The sequence below is a fragment of the Camelus ferus genome, chromosome 5 (genome assembly GCF_009834535.1).
Source record: "Camelus ferus isolate YT-003-E chromosome 5, BCGSAC_Cfer_1.0, whole genome shotgun sequence".
Taxonomy (NCBI): domain Eukaryota; kingdom Metazoa; phylum Chordata; class Mammalia; order Artiodactyla; family Camelidae; genus Camelus; species Camelus ferus.
Window position 1 is genome coordinate 92,020,852 of NC_045700.1, and position 21,740 is coordinate 92,042,591.

The 21,740-nt window shown below is 46.5% G+C and overlaps 1 protein-coding gene and 1 non-coding gene across 2 annotated transcripts in view; both read left to right on the forward strand.

Moving 5' to 3' along the window:
* Positions 1 to 297: 297 nt before the first annotated feature.
* The window catches only part of TRPM8 (transient receptor potential cation channel subfamily M member 8), a 74,504-nt gene continuing 53,061 nt past the window's right edge, over positions 298 to 21,740 (forward strand). The window contains exons 1-9 of the mRNA XM_032480543.1: positions 298 to 387; positions 3,722 to 3,795; positions 6,763 to 6,919; positions 7,550 to 7,727; positions 10,234 to 10,406; positions 12,217 to 12,391; positions 13,218 to 13,285; positions 15,209 to 15,406; positions 19,938 to 20,040. Of these exons, the coding sequence (XP_032336434.1) occupies positions 298 to 387; positions 3,722 to 3,795; positions 6,763 to 6,919; positions 7,550 to 7,727; positions 10,234 to 10,406; positions 12,217 to 12,391; positions 13,218 to 13,285; positions 15,209 to 15,406; positions 19,938 to 20,040 (1,216 nt within the window). The remainder of the gene's footprint in view (positions 388 to 3,721; positions 3,796 to 6,762; positions 6,920 to 7,549; positions 7,728 to 10,233; positions 10,407 to 12,216; positions 12,392 to 13,217; positions 13,286 to 15,208; positions 15,407 to 19,937; positions 20,041 to 21,740) is intronic.
* On the forward strand, positions 21,339 to 21,410 carry TRNAG-ACC. Its single transcript has one exon. It is a non-coding gene; the product is annotated as a tRNA-Gly (tRNA).

Here is a 21,740-nt window from a genome sequence, read left to right on the forward strand (position 1 = left end):
CCAGGGAGTCTCTGCCCAGGCGTGAGGGGACAGGGAAGGTGTGCAGAAGAACTGGACTCAAGCTGAGTCCCGGAGGACCAGGAGGAAAGAAGCAAGAAGAGCAGAGGCAGGGGTACCATTGGCTGGTGGGGGCGGGCGGGTAGGGGGCACCGCAGACGCTGAGAGGAGAGGCAGGAGGGGAGGGCATCTTGGTAAAGCTTGCAACTGCGCGCCCTTGCGCTGTTTGTGATCCAGACTTACCCACCCCCCCTTTTCTCCACAGGAGAACAGATGTCCCTCCAGGGCACCCGGCTCAGCATGAGGAGCAGAAGGAACGGCACGCTGGGCAGCACCCGGACCCTGTACTCCAGTGCGTCTCGGAGCACAGACATATCCTACAGCGAGAGCGTGAGTCGAGGGCGGTCCCCACCAACGCCCTTGCTACGTCAGAAAGCATCACTTTGCAGTTAGGATGATTTGGGGACCAATACTCCTTCTTTAAAAAGATCATATCTCATTGTACAGTATTTTTTTTCTGTGGATTATTTTTGTCAAATGTAGAGGCATTTTCCCTTCTGTGTCCTTTTCCAACCATTCCTAATTTAAAGATTGTGACTGTTGCCTTAGGTTGTTAAAGAATGCACTCGTTCGCTGACTTTATGAAATCTTCAATCCCACACTTTTAATATTCATATTTAACGCTTGATGTTCTTGCTTCCAGCCCTGTGGGTTCACCTTGGAAACGCTCCTTGAATCCCAGTCCTTTTCTTCACCCTTGTGGCCGGAGGCTCCTTCTGGGTCTGCATTTGTTCTTGTCATGGCTTCAAATTAATCTCCTTGGCACCTGTCCCTCCTCATTCCAAGCCCGTGTCCGTGCTGCTTTCAGGATGTAGAGACCCTACTGGGGGTGAGGGTGCCGGCAGAAGATCCTCCTCTTTGTGCTGCCCCTCCCACCCCTGTCCTCCCCGCGCCTTGAGGCGTCCCAGCAGGCTTTCTGCTCACTCGCAGGTCCTAGTGAATACTCTTGTTTGTCAGGAAACAAAGACAATGTGCCAGTCTGACACCAGGGCTCCCCTTGACTAGAGTGTTAAAAATCAGGCTAGTGGCTAGCTTCGGAAAAAGGAAGGAGGAGGGGCTGGGAGGGGCCTCCTGGGGTGCTGGCCATGTCAGTGTTTTGATCTCAGGGGCCGCTCCTGAACTTGCCACGCCCAACACCCAGTGCCTTCCTAGCTTTTCCACCTGCTGTGACCTTGGCCCTGGCCCCTGAGAACTACACAGTGGGTAAAGGATGCTGGTGGGTTCTCCAACGCCCCCCTCCTCCAGCCTCCACAGTGAGAGAGCTCTGGGGGTTGGGCAGAAAACGCCTTTCCAGATCACACTTGGATGCAGGCATTGGTGCCTCCGGGAGGCAAAGGCCGACTCTCTTGCCCTGCTCCTTCGAGACTTCTGGATGGATTTCCTGCTTCGCTCAGTGATGGACTTTGGGTAGAACTTCTGAGACCACCAAGTACATCCCAGTTCTGGGGGGTCCTGTTTGCCCCTAAGAACATATGCCTCTGCAAAGTGCATTTTAAGAAGGAACTTTTAGCAACAAGGCAGTTTTTCTCACCAACCCTCTTCCACGATCATTGATTTCACAAGTTTATACATCTGTTGAGTTTTCATCATCTTTGTTAAGTGGACGTAAAATTAGTGAAGTGCATAGAAAATGTTATGAGGAAGAAAGGGCGTCACAGGTTTTCAAAATTTTTGCATTTAGATGAGTGTAGAAGTTACGTTTGCTTTCCACATTTTTATTGTAAGTAGAAAAGAATGTACAAATGTAAATTCCCAGCTTAAGGAGGAATCGTAAAATGAACACTTTATTCCCCCAAGATAATAGCTTTTATTTATTTATTTATTGGTTTATATCAAATTTTTAAAAAATTGTAGTATAGTCAGTTTATAATGTTGTGTCAGTTTCTGGTGTACAGCACAGTGCTTCAGTCAGACATATATACATGCACATATTCTTTTTCATAATTTTTTTCATTATAGGTTACTATAAAATGCTGAGCCTAGTTCCCTGTGCTGTACAGAAGAAATTTCTTGTTTATCTATTTTATACATAGTAGTCAGTATCTGCAGATCTCAAACTCCCAATTTATCCTTTCCCACCCCCTTTCCCCCTGGTAACTAAAATGAACAGTCCTGTACCCACCACCAGCACTGCAGGAGTCCCCGCGTGCCCTCCGTGTCAAAGGGGACCACTCTCCTAAATTTTGTGTTCCCCATTCCTTATTTTTATTTGTAAGTTTATGATTTGAATATATGTCCATAAACAATATGTGGTTCGATTTGTCTGTTTGGATATATGCAGAATTACACAGGAAGTATTCTGTGAATTCCTGCTTTGCTCACCATCCTGTGTTGGTGATCCCTCCACAGTGGGCGGCCTCAGTGGTTGTTGACTGACTTGCTGACACACTGCACCCCATCACGTGCATGTTTTTCCAGCCTAACAGGAGTGAACATTTGGATTTGGGGTTTTGCTTTTAGGAGCAGGGCCACCCTGAACCTTCTTAGATGTGTGAGCCGGGCCCCCTGAAGAGCGTTCTTTGGGTTAAGGCTGGTGGGTGACAGCAAGCACCTCTCCCTTGCCAGGACTGGGTTTAAGACACAGGACTTATGGGGAAAATTCGTTCAAAAGGCCAGTAAGAGGGGGCACGTGGTCCCCATTCTCTGATGTCTCAGGACATCAGAAGGTGGGTGCCAGCCCCACCTCCAAGGGGCAAGACAGCCACCTAAAGCTGCCCGCCCAGTGCCAGGCGTCTGAGCTTGCAGGTCATTCACGGGACACAGGGGACTGTTTCTAGGGGCGTAACTACTGGCAGTGGTGGTCTGTTTCCCAGAGGGGTTGGGCCAATCTCCTTACCGCCCCGAGCGGCATTTGGTGTCAATGCCGCTTTAACTTTTCCAGCCTAGTGGGTGTGTAATGGGATGTCCTCGTGATTTCACTTCCCATTTGCCTCATTACTGATGAGGCTGAGCTTCTTTCCATGTATTTATGGGCTATTCGTGTGCCCTCTTTTATTCAATGCCTGCTCCTATCTTCTGCCATTTCCCCACTGGGTTGTCTGTCTTATTCTTAATGATTTATAGACCTTTACATGTTCTGTTTACCAACCTTATGATGCTTCATATAGGTTGCAAATATCTTCCCCCTCTTTGAGGACTGTAGATATTTTTGAAGTTTTTTTCAATGATTCCCAAATAGTTTGCTTCTGCCAACTAAAGGGAAGCTTGTGGTTTTGTCAGAATTAGGTCCCGGATACGCCCATGGGGGGACAGATGTGATTCTCGAAGGAGTGCTTGGAATCCATCCTCTTTTGAAAAGCAAGCATAAGAAGAATGGGAATTTGCAATAATACATTATTGATGCAAAGCTATCAGCAAACGCTTACATTCCCCCAGCAGCCTTACAGTCGGAAAAACATACTTTGTATGTGTATAATGCCATTTGTTATAAGATGATGCCAAGTAACTTTTAGAAAAATTTGCATTTAGTTATAAAAATTTAAGTGTATGCCTCTTTTTACAAAGTCTGTGTGCTCTGAAAGTGTGAATGCATGCTGGATGCTGCGGGTAGGTGGCGAATTCTTAAAACCTTTGAAGTAGGTGTAGGTCACATTTATATTCATTAAAAGCGGCAGGGGGTGAGAACGTATTAGTGATGCATTATTCCAATGTTCTTTCTCCAAAGGACTTGGTGAATTTTATTCAAGCAAATTTTAAGAAACGGGAATGTGTCTTCTTTACCAAAGATTCCAAGGCCACGTAAGCAACAATTTTCCCTCCGTTTTTGTCACCATGTTCAAAAATAAAATTATTGATCGCCATGACAGCCAACAAACAAATGCTCACTAGTTCATTATTAAAGTTGTTTTCATCTTGCAATTCTCAGAAATGGCGTGTGAACAGGAAGGATTTGGCAAGCAGCTTGTCCCTAGAGAGGCCTCGTTTCATTTCGTATTTTTAGCTTTGGAGGTAGTTGGTAAAGACTCCAAAAGAGGTTGTCACTCTCTTCAGTATTTCCGCGTGCCCGGGAGCCCGTGGCAGCGTAGCTTCCTGTCTCATAGAGCTTGGCGGGTGGCACCCAGCCTGCGCACACGAGGCAGTTTGACTGGCTCCGCTGTCAGGTTCTTGACTGTGGTCCATCCCATCGAATCTGGATTTCATCTCCTCGGAGTCTCGTGTGTTTTGAAACACCAAGGCTGAGTCACAAAAGCCCTGGGGAGCAGCCCCCAGCCGCTCTGCCCGCGGGCAGTCCTCAGCGAGTGTTACCTGCTGGGCCAGTGAGTGAGAGGACTGACCACTGCTCTTTTCTGGAACGTGCCCCGCGTCAAATGAAGCGATTTTAGCTTTCCCTCCCTCCGGTCTCACCCCTCTCTGCCCCCGCCTCTTTTGCCTGCTGGGGATAGGAGACGGGCTGGCTATTAACTGATTGGATAGTTGCTGCTGTCGTTTATAGCACCGACTCTGTTGAACAGAGACCGTGAACAGACCAAGGAGGTGAGAACAAGAGCGGGCACGTTAGAATCAGCCTTGGATCCAGCCTTGGCCCGGCTGCCTGCTCGCTGCATGACCTCGAGCCAGTCACTCTCTTTCCTGAACCCAATCCTCTTATCCTAAAACTCTAGCGAAGTATACACCCCGAGTTGCCGTAAGAATTCAGGGGGTAAGATGTAAAATTCCCACCAGAGAGCCTCAGCACGTGGCTGGTTCTCAAAAAATGTGTTTCCTTACTTTGTACAGTTGGAAAATGAACATGGGAAAAGCTAAGAGAGCTCTGTTTTGTCTTTGGTATAAACTTAAGTCATTACGAGGCATCTTGACACAGTATAAACTCTGTGAATCCGCTACGCACTCCCCACGTGTCACTGAAAGATTCTGCTGTTGATCTGTTTGTTTGGTTAGCAGGAAACACAGTTTGGATTCATTCATTCATTTATTCAACAGATATTTACTGGCTAATGGCTGCGTCAGGCAGACTTTCTGCGCTTGATGCTTCATTCTATGAACACTGCGAGGTAGCTGTTAGTGCCCTGTGACTGACAAGGCGAAGTGAGGCCTGGAGGGGCTCAGGATTTTATCCAGGGTCACGTGACTGGCTGGAGCTCGATGAGTTGAACCCAGATTTTTGGTTCCTAGTTGTGCATTCTTTTTATTCCCAGCTCCCAACCCTTCTAAGAACGACACTGCCTTGGGACACCACAACCTTTTCAGCTTCCCAGTGAGTGGAGACAGGGCCATGTTCTTAGCAATTTCGCCCAAAGTCCTGGGCCCACGTTCATGGCTCTTACTGGCCTGGCCTGGGCCAGGCACTGGCTCTAATCCCTGGGACTGGGCGATGGGATACGTGATCGATCAGCCTTGAGTGCTGTGTCCACATGGACCTAGGGTGGAAAGGCATGATTCCTGAAAGGGAAACCAGGGCATTGCTCCTGGCAGAAGGAGAAACGGATGCAAGAAAAACCAGTCACTGCCCACTTGTGTCCAGTGAGCATTTGAAATGTGGCTAGCGCAACCAAGGAACTGAATTTTTAAATTAAATTAAATAGCTACCTGTGGCTAGTGGCTGCTATCTTGACAGTGTGGCGCTATAGGATTTGGACTTGTTTGGGGTAGAACTAGCCTCCTGATTCTCTCCTGTCCTCGCCATCTCTCCTTTCTGTCACTCCTATGCCTTTTCCATGTATCTGTGCTCCTAATGCCTTCCTGGCATTCTTCCTGGCCTCTTCACCATTTGTTAACCAAATCATGCAAATTGCTGCTTGGAGGGCTACCAACCCAAAGACCACCAAGATGGAGTCGGAGAAGTGTCTCAGTCACCGTCACCTGAGACACAGGCCTACCCTTGGAAGGGAAAAGGGCTTGAGTCGGTCGTCAGTTATAGCAAGGACAGGCAGAACAAGGACTTCCCTCCCCAGTCTTGCAATGGGCTTGGGTGGGTGTGGACAGATCCCAAAGGATAGTGGGATGATAACAGCTAAAAAGAGAGGGGAGGAAGCCAACTTGGACCCTAGTGGGGGTGACTCCGAGACCATCAGGAACAGTCTAAGCTCAGGAAGTGCCTCCAGGCTTTGTAAGAGAAAGGATTGAAGAAATTGTGATCAATTCTGGTGGACATTTTTCCTTGGCCAAACTGAGTGATGCCCCAGGAAACTGTCCCAAAAAGGAGACAAGATTGCTGCTGGAGGAATGATTTTGGATACAGGTTCTTGCTCAATTTTTATAACTCTAGAAAATATTGAACGTTTTGACATGTAGTTTGAGTACAGACAATTTCCTTACTCTAGTAGTTAAGACTTTCAGTTACAAGGAACCCAAATTAGCTTAACCTAAACGGGAAGTGGGGGGACGATTTACACTAAGGAAACAGAAATGCCATGCAGACACTAAGAGAGAGAAGTGGCTGGGAGTGTAGAATGGTCAGGACTGTTGCTGGAACACGTGGAGACTAAAGAAATCTTCTCTGTCTTTGTGCCCCCTGCTCCCTGCATCCAGCTTTCTTCTTTCTCAGAAGCGATACAGTTGTATCGCCTGGATGGTCCACATCACAGGGATACAACACTAAGACAGTTTTTAAACAACCGAGATGATGAAAATAGGCTGAAAATCAGATGTGACGGTGAAATCTCTTTGTGTTTATTTAAGCTGTGTGGTTTATTTTAAGAAATGTGATGAAATCTTTGGGTAAGTTTAATGAAATCTGTTCCTTCCTGTCAATATCATTCCGCTCAGGGAAAACGTGTGCAAGTGTGGCTATGCCCAGAGCCAGCACATTGAAGGCACCCAGATCAACCAAAGTGAGAAATGGAATTACAAAAAACACACCAAGGAATTTCCCACTGATGCCTTTGGGGACATTCAGTTTGAGACTCTGGGGAAGAAAGGGAAGGTAAGCCATAGTTTTCTGCTTTAACTGGCTAATCCAGGTGCGATTATGTGCAACAGCAAAGCTCAATGGGTGATGACGGCTTGTCACCCAGGGTCCTTTCTCCAGCCTCATGTAACATCCATGTTGACCCTCACTGTCACAAAAGGCCCCACAGACGCTTTTGTGAATCGTGTGATTTACTTGGCATATGACATTCCTGAGAATCAATGTGGCCTTGAATAAGGTGACATTTCCCTCTACACACCCACACTGCAGGCTCTTATGCAGGATTTTACAAAGATGTTCAATGATTGTTAATGGTGTCTCCTTAAATCTTCCTGTGTCCTCCGTCCCAGGGACATAACCACCCAGAGGAAGCTGGGAGCTGAGCCTTGAATCCTCACATCCCTAAGCCCTGCGGCTGCCGCTGGAAGGTGACCCAGCTCCATTCACTCTGTCTCTTCCCAAGGCCTCTGCCCCAGGATGGGCCACCTTGCCTGGCTCCCTCTCCCCTCCCGGAGGAGCCGGTTTGCTGGGCTGAGCTCGATGCTCAGGCGAACACGTGCGAATCCTGACGCTTCCGCTCGGGAGCATTCCCCTGGAGGAATGATTTGGCGTCCAGGTTCTCACTCGATTTTTTATCCCCCACAGTATATCCGACTGTCCTGCGACACGGACGCGGAGACCCTCTACGAGCTGCTGACCCAGCACTGGCACCTGAAAACGCCCAACCTGGTCATTTCCGTGACCGGCGGCGCCAAGAACTTCGCCCTGAAGCCGCGCATGCGCAAGATCTTCAGCCGCCTGATCTACATCGCGCAGTCGAAAGGTGCGCGCGGCCCCGGGCGGCGCCGGGCGGTCCCTGCGGCGGCGGCGTTGGCGGCGGGGCCGTGCGGCGCGGGCTGCGCCACGCCGGCTGCGCAGCGTCCCCGCGGACCGAGTGCCGTTCTCCGTGCAGTTCCTAGCGCGGAATCCAGAAGCTCTGGAACTGTGTGCTTCATCATTGTTTCAAAACAAGCTCCTCAAGTGGAGGGACAGACAGGGAGCCCTGGCAGATGGGGGGCTGGGGGAGGGGAGCGGTGAGGGTGGTTCCCACAGTAGCCCCCTTAGAATCAGCTTTAAGATGCTTCCTTGTGGGTAAATTTATGTTTCTTTTAATCTTATAAGATTTTCATTTCGTTATTTTTACATAGAAGCTTTTCCCAGAGTATTCCTGGCCAATCAGAAAAGTAAGTTTAACGTGTGCTCTTTGGTTTTGAGATCAGTGGTGCGCTTGGGAAACAGTGACAGTGCCTGGCAGGTTGTGAGCACCACGTAATTGTCTGATAGAGATCAAAACAAATCACCGTGGCTTTATTTGAAATAGTCAGCTAATTTTTTTCTTTTTAACTTTTTATTAGGAAAAATTTCAAACCTACGGAAAAGTTGGAAGAATAATACAATGAATATCTGTACACCCTTCATTTAGATTCACCAGTTGTTAGCATTCTTCCATGTTTGTCTTATCTCTCTCTGTAACTATCCAGATGTCATGATTAAAAAATCATTTGAGAGTAAATTTTAGGTATCATAATCCTTATCCTTCAGTATGTCAGTGTGCATCTCTGAAGAACAGGAATGTTCTGTCACATAACCCAGTACAACTTTCAAAACTGAGAAAGTTAACACTGACCGATTCTGTTATCTGAGAGTCTACATTTTAATTTTGCTAATTATCTCAACAATGTTCTTCCCATTCAGCTTTTCATATCATAGAAAACCAAAAAGCTTTCTTTCATCTTGAACTGATCTGTATGTAGCCTTTCTCAGTCTTTCAGGGCTTTTTTGAAGAGGATAGGCGAGTTGTTTTTGCAGACTTCCTTCCATTTGAGTTTGACGGATGTTTCCTCAAGATTAGATTCCATTTATCAAAGCCTAACGTTTATTGTATCAGTTTATCTAAGGCTAACATTTAAAAAACTTCTTAATTAAGAATATTAGTTGACAGAACTAAGGTAGCATGTCTTATTTTAGGTATGTTCTTCCTTAATGTCAAGAAGAAACTGTGTCCCCCTACCCCCCATTTATTCTTAATTTCCTGACCAACCAGAAGGGACCCCGGTAGGTAATTACTTTGTTATGAAGCCTAGCAACTCAGCTTCCTTACTACTAAATCTGTGTACACATCATTCATTCATTTAACACATACTTATTAAATGCCTACTGTGTGTAAGGAATTGTTTTAGGCGCTGGGGATATAATAGAGCGAAGCAGACAAAAATCCCTGAGCTGGGACATCTTAGATGAAGTGAGGGGCCAGAGCTGGGAGGTTAATGGTTAATTGTCTCATGTGTGCTGCGCTGGCCCCGTGGAGTGCTATTTTACTTCTGTCATTTCATCTGAAAGGGGGATGTTGACAGCTGAAATCTGTCCAGAGAAAGGGGCCTGGGTGTGGGGTCTGGGACTCACATTCTGTGAGAATTGGCCAAAGGGATTGGGTCTGAAACTTCTAGGGACTACATCACATTTGCCTTAAACCATTGGAAGGACTTTTATGTGGGAGATGGCTCAACTAGTTCCTTCTGGCAAAGACAGCAGTAAATCAGAGAGTGGAGACAAGTGAACAAAAGAACTTTCTAAGTTTGGGGGACAGGGCTGCCTCAGGACCCCTGAGGCTTCTGTTACCAGAGCTAGTCAAGAGAGGCTGGGGACCAAGCTTCCGGCTGGATTCCCTTGTGGGTAGCATATTAGACTAAGGGCATTTCCAACTTTAGATTCTATTATTATGTGAAACAATATTTTCTAGGTATTTTACTTCAATTTTGAAAACAAAAAGGAAAATGTGCAAAATCCTTGACATGGTGAAAATCATCAGATATAAACTTTGAAATACCACTGTGCAAAATTGTGTAACTGTAAAGTTAAGTTGTAGGCATCAGGGTCATGCCAGGAAGACCACTCAGATCCCTGGAAGTGGGGGGAGTAGCGTGAGAGCAGAGCACTCCGCTTAGCATGGTGACACTGCCTAACTTGCTCAAAGATTCAAACCAGGCAATTATTATCCATAAAAAGAGGCTAGTTAAAGACACAGCCCTGCCCCACCTCCCAGAGAGTCTGAGGACGTGGATCTAGAGTGGAGTCTAGAATTTGTGGGTTTTTTTTTTTAAACCAGCATCTCTTGGAAACGCTGAGATCCGTCCCTCCTTCCTTTCCATGTGGTCGTAGGTCAGGCCTGTTCCAAAGTGTGGCTGCAGTCCTGCTGGTGCTCACGGGGGGAGCTTCTTCAGGGGGCTGTGAGCACAGGACGGGAAGCTGACTCAGAGCCACGGAGCCTTGTGTTCCTCTCTTGTTGGCAGGCGCTTGGATTCTCACCGGAGGCACGCACTATGGCCTGATGAAGTATATCGGGGAGGTGGTGAGAGACAACACCATCAGCAGGAGTTCCGAGGAGAACGTCGTGGCCATCGGCATAGTGGCCTGGGGCATGGTCTCCAACAGGGACGCCCTCATCAGGAACTGTGATGTCGAGGTACCAGCCGGACGCGAGGAGGTCTGCGAGGTCACAGGGGTGAACGAGCATGGCACGGGGCTCTGGGATGGAGGCAGCTCGTAGGGGAGTCGGCCTTACAAGGAGCACCTTTGGAGCCTCAGGAATTAAAAACAGGGATGACATAATCAAAGAACTCCTGGAAAGGCGTTACCAATGGATGTGCTTTGTTCATTCGAAGTTGTTCCCAGGCAATTATGGTAGAGTCAGGTTCTTGATTCTTTATAACCATGACCTGAATCCACACCAAGAGGGCTCAAGCCCAGACCACGGTTGCCTTCTTGCTTGGCCACACTCACAGGAATTGAAGTGACTTCTGTGGCCCCTGGTTAATTTGGCATTAAGAGGGCTGTGAGACGCCCCCTTCTCCAAGATTTCCTGTGAGCATGTTTAGAGCGTAATCAAATGTGTACTTCACGTTCAAAAGACAAGGTAGACGTATGAGGTTTTGTATCAAGTGTGAAATTTTGAAAACAGCATTTCTAGTGAGTTGAGGACCACATAACCAACTGGTCTTCTATACCCAGCAGCTTTGAGCCAGATGATGAGAAATCCTGATTTAATCTACACCTTCTTCCATCTGGGATGCCTCAGAAATTTAGGCAGTGAATCTTCAGGATTTGGGAAATTACCATGGTTCTTATTTCTAAAAATTATCTGACTTCTGTGTCTGTAACCACTTTGGAGTTTGCGAGGGGCAGTGGGAAGTGGGAAGGTGTTTGCTGAGCCTCTCCCAGGAGGCGGCGGGTGGGCGGTGGGGAGGAGGGGCTCTGCGGGCAGGGAAGTCTGTGCGTCACCACCCCTCTCCTAGATGCACAGTCTTGAGCAAGGGCCCTTCTCTGAGTTTTTATTGCAATCTCCTTGTATTGTTACGGGATAAAATTGAGCAGAGTGCTTGGGAGCTTTTACCCTGCAGTTACCAGGATCCGAGGATGCTCAAGTCCCTTTATAAATGGCGGAGTACAATGAATGTGGTCAGGGCTTTTTATCCACGGGTTTTGTATTCCTCTTCTGTTAAATGCCTGGCTGCCTGTCTCGCAAATATGATCTCATCTGTCATATTCAGGACTCTCCTGATTGGAGCTCCTGACTGGGCAAGGGCCACTTAACGAACTGTAACATTTGAATTTTACTTTTCATTCTACCTTTGTTCTGACTGTATAGGTGTTGTTAATAGAGTCAATAACCTTCCTCTCCCCACTGAGTTTTCAACTTAACCTGTGTTCTTGGAGATTGGGTTGAAGCACCTTCTAGGGCAACCCTGATACTTTAACAACTAAATGAGGGCCAGGAACTTCTTTCTTTATACGCCCACAGAAGTTTTTATTTCTCTGGCATTAAGTGTTGGGACAAAGTATCCTATTCATTTTCTAATCCCTAGACCCTGGCCTAGGTCTTGTCATATGATACATCCCCAACAAATACGCGGATGTGTGTGTGTGTGTCTGGAAACACACATGCTTTCCTGAATGATGTCCGTTCCAGTGAGTTTATCCAAAGGAGCACAGGGTGATGGAATAAAAACCAGATTGGGAATCTGATTCTCACATTGCCACCGGTCATTTATGTGACAGTAGGCAAGTGACCCAACCACGTCAAACCTTCATTTCTTCGTATTTAAAATGATGGCCTTCACTGTGAGATCTCTAAGACCCTTCTGCACTTAGGATTCTGGGAGGAGGCATCAGTGTAGTCGAACCCAAAGGGTTAGCCTTCATATGAACATATAAAAATGTCATCATGCATTTTGGCCAACAGATAAATCTAAGACAAGTTTCTCTGTGCTTTTCAGGGATATTTTTCAGCTCAGTACATCATGGATGACTTCAAGAGAGACCCTCTGTACATCCTGGACAACAATCACACCCATCTGCTGCTAGTGGACAGCGGCTGTCACGGGCATCCCACAGTTGAGGCAAAGCTCCGGAACCAGCTGGAGAAGTACATCTCCGAGCGCACTATTCAGGGTCGGTATTTAGGAGGTGGGATGTCCGACAAATGTCACTAACAAGAGGAGCAGCAGCACCAGCCGTGGCTCCTAATTATTGAGTGAAGCCTGGTGAACCCACCCAACTAGGTGTCCGTCTGCTAAGGAAGAGCTGCTGTTTCTCTTCTTTAATGCACTAGAAATGCTTCTGCCAAGGTTACGGTGATGTGTACCCTTCAACGTGTAGAACATTGACAAGGCCGCCTCGTCCCACCCTGGTTTGTCAGTGTAGCGACCTGCTGTCTGTTCTGCATGCAACATTTAAGGGCACATAAAATCCACTGTGGCAAATTTGTGCGGATAAAGCAATGCAATTAGCTAGGGTATAAATGATAAAAACCACCCACTAGCTTAACAGTGGATGGTTTGCTTCTTGAATACTGGCTACTTGTATATATTAGAACCACCAAAAACATTGGTTTCAAGGGGAGAATGCGGCAATTGAGTGCAACACATAGTTATGCAATTTTCCCACCCTCTCAAGAAAGTATAAGACTGTGCAATTGAGTGAAAGTGTAATTATTGTAAGGACTAACTTGAACCTGGCCTTCATATATATCAGCCAAAGTAAGTCATTGACAGACTTTAGCAAATTGCAGCATGACCTGTGTGATGCTGTTACTGGTTTAGGGAACAGAGATGCATCCATTGTGATGAGCTGGTAGGTAGTCAAGTCTGTGAGATCTGCAGCCATCAGACCACATCCTGGGCCCACGGGGCAGACACTGCTGGTCCCCCCACTTCTTTGAGGTAGGTGAGTATTTCTGATGAGCCCAAATTAAGTTTTAATGTTTTCTATCCTGCAGATTCCAACTACGGTGGCAAGATCCCCATTGTGTGTTTTGCCCAAGGAGGTGGGAAGGAGACTTTAAAAGTGAGTCTTGGTTTGGTTTTCTAGAAGATTGGTTAACAAACTTAGTCAACAAATTTGTGTTTTCAGGGCTTTTGATTACTTTCTTTTCTATAAGCAAGTAGGTAGCATTTTCCCACCACACAGTGTGTCCCTAACAGGCTTGGGTTGTTTCCTCAATTGAGAAGATTTAGGAAGAGACTTTGCAGCGACATGAGTAGCCTCTATACTTGATGTTGGCTTTGGCCAACAACCTGCCAAAGAGAAGTCTCAACATTAACTCACAAGACTTAAGGACCTTAACCAGCATGTGTGTTGGGAAACCTTGGCCACCCCATCTGTGTGGAGATGAGCTGCGATCATACACACCTAGGGTTACATGAAATTTCTGGCAGAGTTATTTAGAATTGTAATCTAACACTTCCCTTTGTTTATTTTCTGTAAGAATGATCTTTTCATTCATTCATTCATTCATTCATTCCTTCATCAGCAGGTATTAACTGAACACCTGCTATGAGAGCTACTGCTGAGACCATTATTAAATAAAAATCTTAAGGGGAGGGTACAGCTCAGTGGTAGAATGTGTGCTTAGCAGGCACAAAGTCCTGGGTTTAATCCCCAGCACCTCCATTAAAAAAATAAACTTACAAGTAAAATAATGAACCCCTCTACAAAAAAACAAATAAACAAAAAACAACATAAATAAAAGTCTTTCAGGGAAAGATTTTTCAGAGAAAAATTAAAATAAATAATGTAATAAAATAAATAAATAAATAAAATAAAAAAAAATTGTTTTTCACTGTGAAACAGTACGGAGATGCTTGAAGAAGCAGTCACGTTAAAGAGGGAGAGAGGGGAAGAGAAAGTAATTGAAGGTGGTTACATTTCTTAGCGCTCTCTCAAATTTTAGATTTAGGATTAAGGTTCCCAGAGAGCTGCTGCAGTCCTGGGGCACTGCCTGTCCACAGCATTTCCCACCAAGTCTGCTCCGCCTTCTCACGGCTCGCAGACCTGGGGACAGGAGAGAGGAGGGGAGCAGGGAGAGACTGTCAGCTGAGCTCTTTACTCTTGGCATCCGTCAGCTGACCTGTTATCATCCCGACTCCCACCCCCGCACTGCCCTGACACCCACCTTCAGTGCAGGTAGTGAGGGGAGGGCGGACCCCAGCATGGTCTGTGAGTGCCCTCTGACCCTGTGAGTGCCCTCTGCCCCCGCTGACGGAGGCGCCGCACCCTTCACGGGCGACATCCTCTCTCAGGGAGACATTTCACTCCTGGCTGAAGGAAGGGGCGTCGTCCTTTCTTCATACCCATCACTCACACCACTTTGTCTTGCTGTCAAGTGATCAAAATTCTTCCGACCTGATTCCCCTAGGCTGGTCAAGGGAGCACAAGTGTGGTAGGTGTTTATCCAGAAAGCAAATATATTTTTATTTTCTTTTAATGAAAGGGGTAAGGGAAAATATTTGAGGAGAGAAATATGCAAGACAACGTAACAAAAAAGTGTGGCTGCCACTGCAGAGATATTTTTATACCTTAAAGTATGAATATTATTAACCTCCATCAGATAAGTGATCAGTGACAACGTTGGGTACCGTCTTAAGAGCCGTCGTCAAATCTACAACGTCAATATTGGGATGAGCAATGTTGTATATGGGGGTATTTTACAGCACTTACTTATGGAAGCCTTGCCAGCCACACGTGTCTTTATTAGGGAATTTGGTATTAGCGCAGGGTGTCGTACATCTGGCTTGCATTTCTCATTCTTAAAGCGACTGCAGATATTTGCTTTGCTTCTGATTGAAATTAAACCCCCTAAAGGGAAAAAGTGCAGAGATGTGTCATTGTGATTTGTTAACCAGCTTGATTAGAACCTGGGTCCCGAGCTGGGTTCTATTCACCCTCCGTGTCTCTTCCATCTGGCCAACTCTGTCTCCTCTCCCCTAGGCCATCAATACCTCCATCAAAAGTAAAATTCCCTGCGTGGTGGTGGAAGGCTCGGGGCAGATCGCTGATGTGATCGCGAGCCTGGTGGAGATGGAGGACGCCCTGACGTCGTCCATCATCAAGGAGAAGCTGGTGCGCTTCTTACCCCGCACAGTGTCCCGGCTGCCGGAGGAGGAGACTGAGAGCTGGATCAGATGGGTGAGTGGTAGGGGAGCAGGTTCCCGGGAAGGGAGAGCGTCTTCAGTGCCCGGCCCTACTAGTGGCTGCGGGTGCTTTATGCTTTCTCAGTGACTTTGAATCTGCATTCTGGCCCAAACCAGATTTTTTCCTGGAATTGAAACTCCCATAATTTTTTTTTTTTGTGTGTGTGTGTGAAATAAAGTGCGATGTTTATTGTAGGCAACAAACAAGAAGTCCAGGCACTTACTGTTCAAAAGACCCAACTCCCTGATGGGTTTCGTGGAAACATTTTTAAAGGCGAGATGAAGGAGGGGAGGTGAAGGCTGCAGGATCAGCCCGTGCACAGTTCTCTGTTTGGTTGATGGTGAGGTCACAGAGCGGTGTCGCAGGGGTTAACACCGTCAGTCCTTAGGCTCCAGCCAGTCTGGAGGCTACGCTCATGTTCATCACGTAGTAGTTACGTCTTCCACTTGGTCAGGGTTTTAGCATCTGTGAAACACTCAGGAATGTGCATCGGACACTGTTATCTATGTCCTTCAGGGGAGAACTAGGTTCTGGGACTGCCATCTGGCCGATTTACTGTTTAAATTGTTACCAGTTCTCCAGGCTCGGTTGTTATTTTTGTCACCACATGTTCACGTCCTTTCAATCATTTACTCTTTTTTTTTTTTCCTTCCAGTTTTATTGAGCTATAATTGGCAGGCAGCTCTGTATAAGTTTAAGGTGTGCAGCATAATGATTTGACTTACGTAAATCATGAAATGATGACCACAGTAAGTTCAGTGAAAATCCATCATCTCATATAGACACAAAATTGAAGAAATAGAAAAAAAAGTTTTCCTTGTGTAATGAGAATGCTTCGGATTTACTCTCATAATACCTTTTATGTATAATGTACAGCAGTGTTAATCATATTATCATGTACATTACATCCCTGCTACTTACTTACCTTATACCTGGAACTATGGACCTTGTAGTCAAAAGGACTACCCTCATCCAACGCCCCGCTCCCATCCCCACCTCTGGTAACCACAAAGCTGATCTCTTTTTCTATATATTGTTTGTTTTTGAAGTTCAGTTGACCTACAACACTGTGTTAGTTCCTGGTGCACAACATAGTGATTTGATATTTCTACGTACATCTATATATTTTTTTAAATTGAAGTATAGTCAGTTACAGTGTGTCCGTTTCTGGTGCGCAGCACAATGTCCCCATCATCGATCATTTGCTCTTGATCCAGGCTGCTTATGGCTCGGGGAGGCCTGGGACACTACGGCTTTTCTGCAAACAAGAAGCAGGCAGAGGACCTGGAGGCGGGGTGTGCGGTCCTGTCCTGGGAAGGCCCCAGAGGGTCCCACTCGGTTACAATTCTCCCTTTTTCTTTGATACTCCTCAGTCCTGATTGGAACGGGGTGACAGTCACTCTGGCTACTTCCTGCGGAACGAGGTGGAAGTCCGTTTTTCAAGATGAGAGGAGAGAAAGTCAGACTTTCAAAGAATTCTTAAGTCCCAAGCTTAGCATCAGTATTTGGTATTAGGAACGCATTACCCCTGTTTGATGAAGTTCACATAATTTGACTTGCCTACTCTCCATACCTCATAAAGGGAGGCACACGGGGCTAAAAGTCTAGTCTGTTTGCAAAGCTGAAAGTCCTTCTTACTCCGCGTCAACAAGCATGGAGCGTCTCTGTTTTGCGTGTCTCAGCAGTAGGGAGGAACAACTCCTGCCCACTGCGTTCCCCCTCCCCAGGTGTGTGGTTGACAGCGGATAGCAGAGCCCGAGTGCCCTGCAAGGAGCATGTCTCAGTAGAGAAGCAGGAAAGGACTGCTTGGGCAAGGCCACAGTCATCAGTTGGCCATGCTACTCCCCACCCTGAGTAACAGTGAGTGAAAGGGTGGTGAGTACCCAAAGGCTTAATTTTCATGGAGGGTTTCCTCTGTACGAAAATACACGGGTGAGGAAATTATGTAAAACCCAGAGCAACTGTACGTTTTCAATTTTCCACGAATTAAGACCTAAGCAGTTTGAGTCATTCCAGACATACCAAGGGGGCAGTCCCAAAGTGTAGATGTCAGCTGAAGACATTGTGTGTTGAGCAGTGTACTCCAGGTAACCTCCTGTGATGGATGGAAGGCATTCAGCCGTCAGTTCCAGGATGCTCATAGAGGAAGGAATGGACAACTCTTAGCTCACCCACCAAAGGGGGACCTAGGTTCGTTCTAGTAACTTTCTTCTTACTCCTCATGCAAGTTGGACTGTAGAGTCCAGACCAGGTCATGGCCAAGGGGCCGTGTCACCTTATGGGCACCCACAGCCTTTATGAAGGATTTTTATTTCTGCTTCAAAGAAACTGTTGCAGGAAATTCATCTGAAGTAGGCTAAACGTCAGACACATTCCACCTTCTGCAATTATTTTATCCTTTCTGGGGTTCATGTCTAATTCATATTCATATTTATCATAATTATAATTAGATCAATCAGAAGACATACGTCAATAGTAAAGATCAGTCTGGCATTTTAATTACGCACTTATGTGGGCTTTTGCCGTTGGTGGAGCTTTCCCAAAGACCGAGCTCGGGTGGGATTATTAATTAATGAATGTATACAGGCAGTCACATATTAATTGAGCACCCTTCCAGGGTAATTGTAGGTGACCTCACTGATCACGTGGACAGCCAGCCCCCAAACCCGGCCTCGTATCTTCCAGTCCCCTTGGAGAGACCCAGTGGACTTCCCACTGGGACCACACCTCCTCCCCGCCCAGTGCCGTCTTACTCATTCTGCTGCACCTGTTCCCCACCTTCTCGAACACTTGACCCTTTGCAGTCTCCCAGTCTCTCGGTCAACCTAGATGTCATTCACTCATTTCAAACCCATTCATTTATTCAGTTGCCGGGCTCTGGAACAGGCGCTTCAGAGAAGATAGTGTCCACAACAGAGGGAGTGCTTGTTTTCAGGGAGGAAACAGAAACTGAAAAAAGATTCTTCTCGCGTGATTACAGTACAGTGCATTGTGTAATTTCAAACCGGAACGGGTGTTCTGAAGCAAGACAGTGTGGATGCACAGGGGCGTGAGCCAGGGGAGCCTGGCTGGGAGTGGACGGCTCTCTGGGGAAGGCTTCTCAGAGGAAGTGACGTGGGGGCCATGATCTGCACGATGCTGAGGGTTGAAAGGCTGAGGACTGGGGATGTTTGGTGAGAGCAGCATGTGCAAAGTTCCTGAGCTACAAGGCTTGGCCCACCCGAGGAGGGGAAAGATGGCACCGCGGGTGGATATTGTGGGTGGAAACCGGAGAAGCCATGCCAGGGAGTCCCTTGAACACTGTCTTCAGGTTTTGACCTTGTTGTAATGGTCTTGCTTTGGTCTTGTTGTAAAGTGTGATGGGAAGTCACTGAAGAATTTGAAGCGAGGTGAGATGTGATCAGAGTGTGGTCAGGAAGTCTGACTCTGGCTGCCGTGGGGGGTCAGGATTGGAGAGGTGGGAGTACACGGCTGGAGGGGGGATGAGCCAGGAGCTCCTGCAGCGTCTCTGGGTTCCATCAGTTTGCTCTCTGTCTGTATTCACCTTCTTTCTTCCTTTCCATTTTGGAGGAGAAGGTGTCTCGCCCTGTCTGTGCTGCCCACCCCCACTTGCACCCCGGAATCCCGGGACCTGGACCCCCCCCCACTTGCATTTCTAGCTGACCCCTTTCCTGGACCGCTTTCCTTTGCCTGAACAAAGGCTGCCAGCGTGATCAAAGGGCCCCTCCCTTCCTGCTGCCAGCCCCTCGTCTCTCCATCAAACCCACTGTGCTCCATGTTTTCCTGCAGTTTTCATTTACCTCCTCGTCATCCTCAGATGCCTCTTGAACTCCAGCCCTGCCTTTCCCAGGAAACTGCAGCCTTCAGGTCACCTCCTAAAGTGTGAATCCAGGGGTCCATCTTAGTCCACGTCTTCACCCTTCCAGCCACCAAGCTTGCCAACGCCTGAAACCTTGTAGTCAGGGTGTCTCCCCCCCCCCCCAGCTCTTTAATCTTAAAAAACTGTTTTAAAATTAAACATTACAGAAGAATCACAAAGGCTAATATAGCAAATTCCTCATCCCTTTATTCAGTCACCAGATTGTCTTGGCTTTTGTTCACACTTGGGTGATTTCTCTGGTTTTCTGTTATCTTTTCCTTTTTTACTCACTCATGCAGCACTTGAGCGCCTACCACGTGCTGCCAGGCTTTGTCTCACACACACGCGCGCGCGCGCACACGCACACACACACACTCTCACCCCCTAGTCAGTGAGTCTCTCAGCTTTTTGAAAGAGCCCTTTTTCTGTGTGTGCCCTTGTAGACCCAATACTTATTCTCGTCGTTGTCAAGGACTCACTGTTCCAATTTAGAAACTAGACGCTGTGGGAACAGGTGCTGTAGGGGAGTGAAGAGGATCTGGAACATTCCTATAGGTGGTCTTGAAAAACAAAATGGAATGAAAGATTCCTTACTCAAAGAGCGTAGTTTATGTTCCTCATGCCTAAAATCATTGGCTGACAACTCTGCTTTTTAAATCTTACCAGCTCAAAGAAATTCTTGAAAGTTCTCACTTATTAACAGTTATTAAGATGGAAGAAGCTGGGGACGAAATTGTGAGCAACGCTATTTCCTACGCATTGTACAAAGGTGAGTAAGAACAGCCCCGCTAGCAGTTTCAGCTTCCTGTTGCTCTCTGTGGCTTTTTAATGAGTTGCATTTATTTCTTTAAACAGCTTTCCTGAAATATAATCTAGCACTTAATTTTGTTTATCATAGATTAGAAGTTAGAATATACTGTTGACCTGCTGAGTTAAATCTCCTTGGTTGTATGTATTTAATAGAAGAATTTTAATGTCATTAAAATCCTGGTTGAATATGATCACAGTGCTCTCTGCAGAGCTGTCTCTAACAGTGGTTTAAAACCCTTATCTGAGTGTCAGATGCCTTGAGAATATGATAAAAGCTATGGGCCTTTGTCCCAGGGTTCCACATATATATACACACATGTTTTGTTGAAACATAGCCTCTGTACCCCACTTACTGAACTGAGACTTGAGGGTAGAGTTTTGGATAAAGTAGAAAAGGCAGCTTTATTTCTTTGCCAGGCAAAGGAAATTACAGTAGGCTAATGCATCCAAGACTATGAGCCTGCCTGGGAGAGAAGGCTAGGGATTTAATAGTAAAAGTTCAAGAGGTCACAGGGCAGAACTAGTTTCCATAGAGATCACATACAAGGTAACAAGTTGTTGCAAAGTTGTTCTTGTTTCTGCAGATGCAGGGGTCGCCTTCCCTCTGCTGGGTATGAAGCTCACCTCCAGCTTTGGGACTCTCTTAATATCCTTATTCCTAGAACAAAGGATGCATAGGAAGGGGCTCTATGGAAATGAGCTCTAGAGAAAAACTTGTGCAGCTTAGTCAGGTTGATAAATGCTTTTAGCCTTTTAAGCAGGCATAGGACCTCCTACTGCAGCCTGAGTCCTGCAGCTTGAGCAACAGGATACAAGGAAACCACAAGGGGCCAAAACCAACTGCAGACATGCACAGTTGGAGTGAGTTATGAACAGCAAGATGGGCAAAAAACCCAACTGCTGTTTCTGAGGTGTCAGGTCAATGGGAGGGCACTGGGGTCAAAAGCAGGGCACTGAGCATGACCCCTGCACACAGCACCATGTGGGGGTTGGGTGGACCACCCAAGCCTCCCTCCTCTCCAGCCTAATCTTAGTCAGCAGGAGAATGAGAAAAACCCTTTAAGCCATTACATAGTTAAGCAGTTACAAACACCATTACAGATACCAGATGATCACCGATGACAGAGGGTCCTGCTCGGTTATACGTGCACACATAGTTCACACACATAAATTATTTTGCATTCAGTTTCAGGGGGTTTACAGATTTCCTGAAGCTTATGAATAAAAATCAGTTTTAAAATTCTCATGTGTATGGGAGAGGGGATAGCTCAGTGGTAGAGTGTGTGCTTACCATGCATAAGGCCCTGGGTTCAATCCCCAGTACCTCCTCTATAAATAAATAAATAAATAACCTCCCCCCTCAAAAAATTAAAATTAAAAAATAACAAAATTCTCATGTGTGAACTTTGCTGTCTTAGAATCCCACCAAGATGGAATTACCTGAGGTAAGTAGACCCTTGGCAAAGACCATGTAGAGTTGAGCTGCCAGATTAACATATGTAGGGAATGCAGAGCAGGACAAAGCACCTAGTAACTGCAAGTTCAGCATTAGCTATTCATTAGAATCATACTTACTGTGCTTGTCAGAAATTTGGCTGTAAGGATATTTATTTAAATTATGGGTATAGAGATACATAGGCACAGAAAATATTAGCTCTG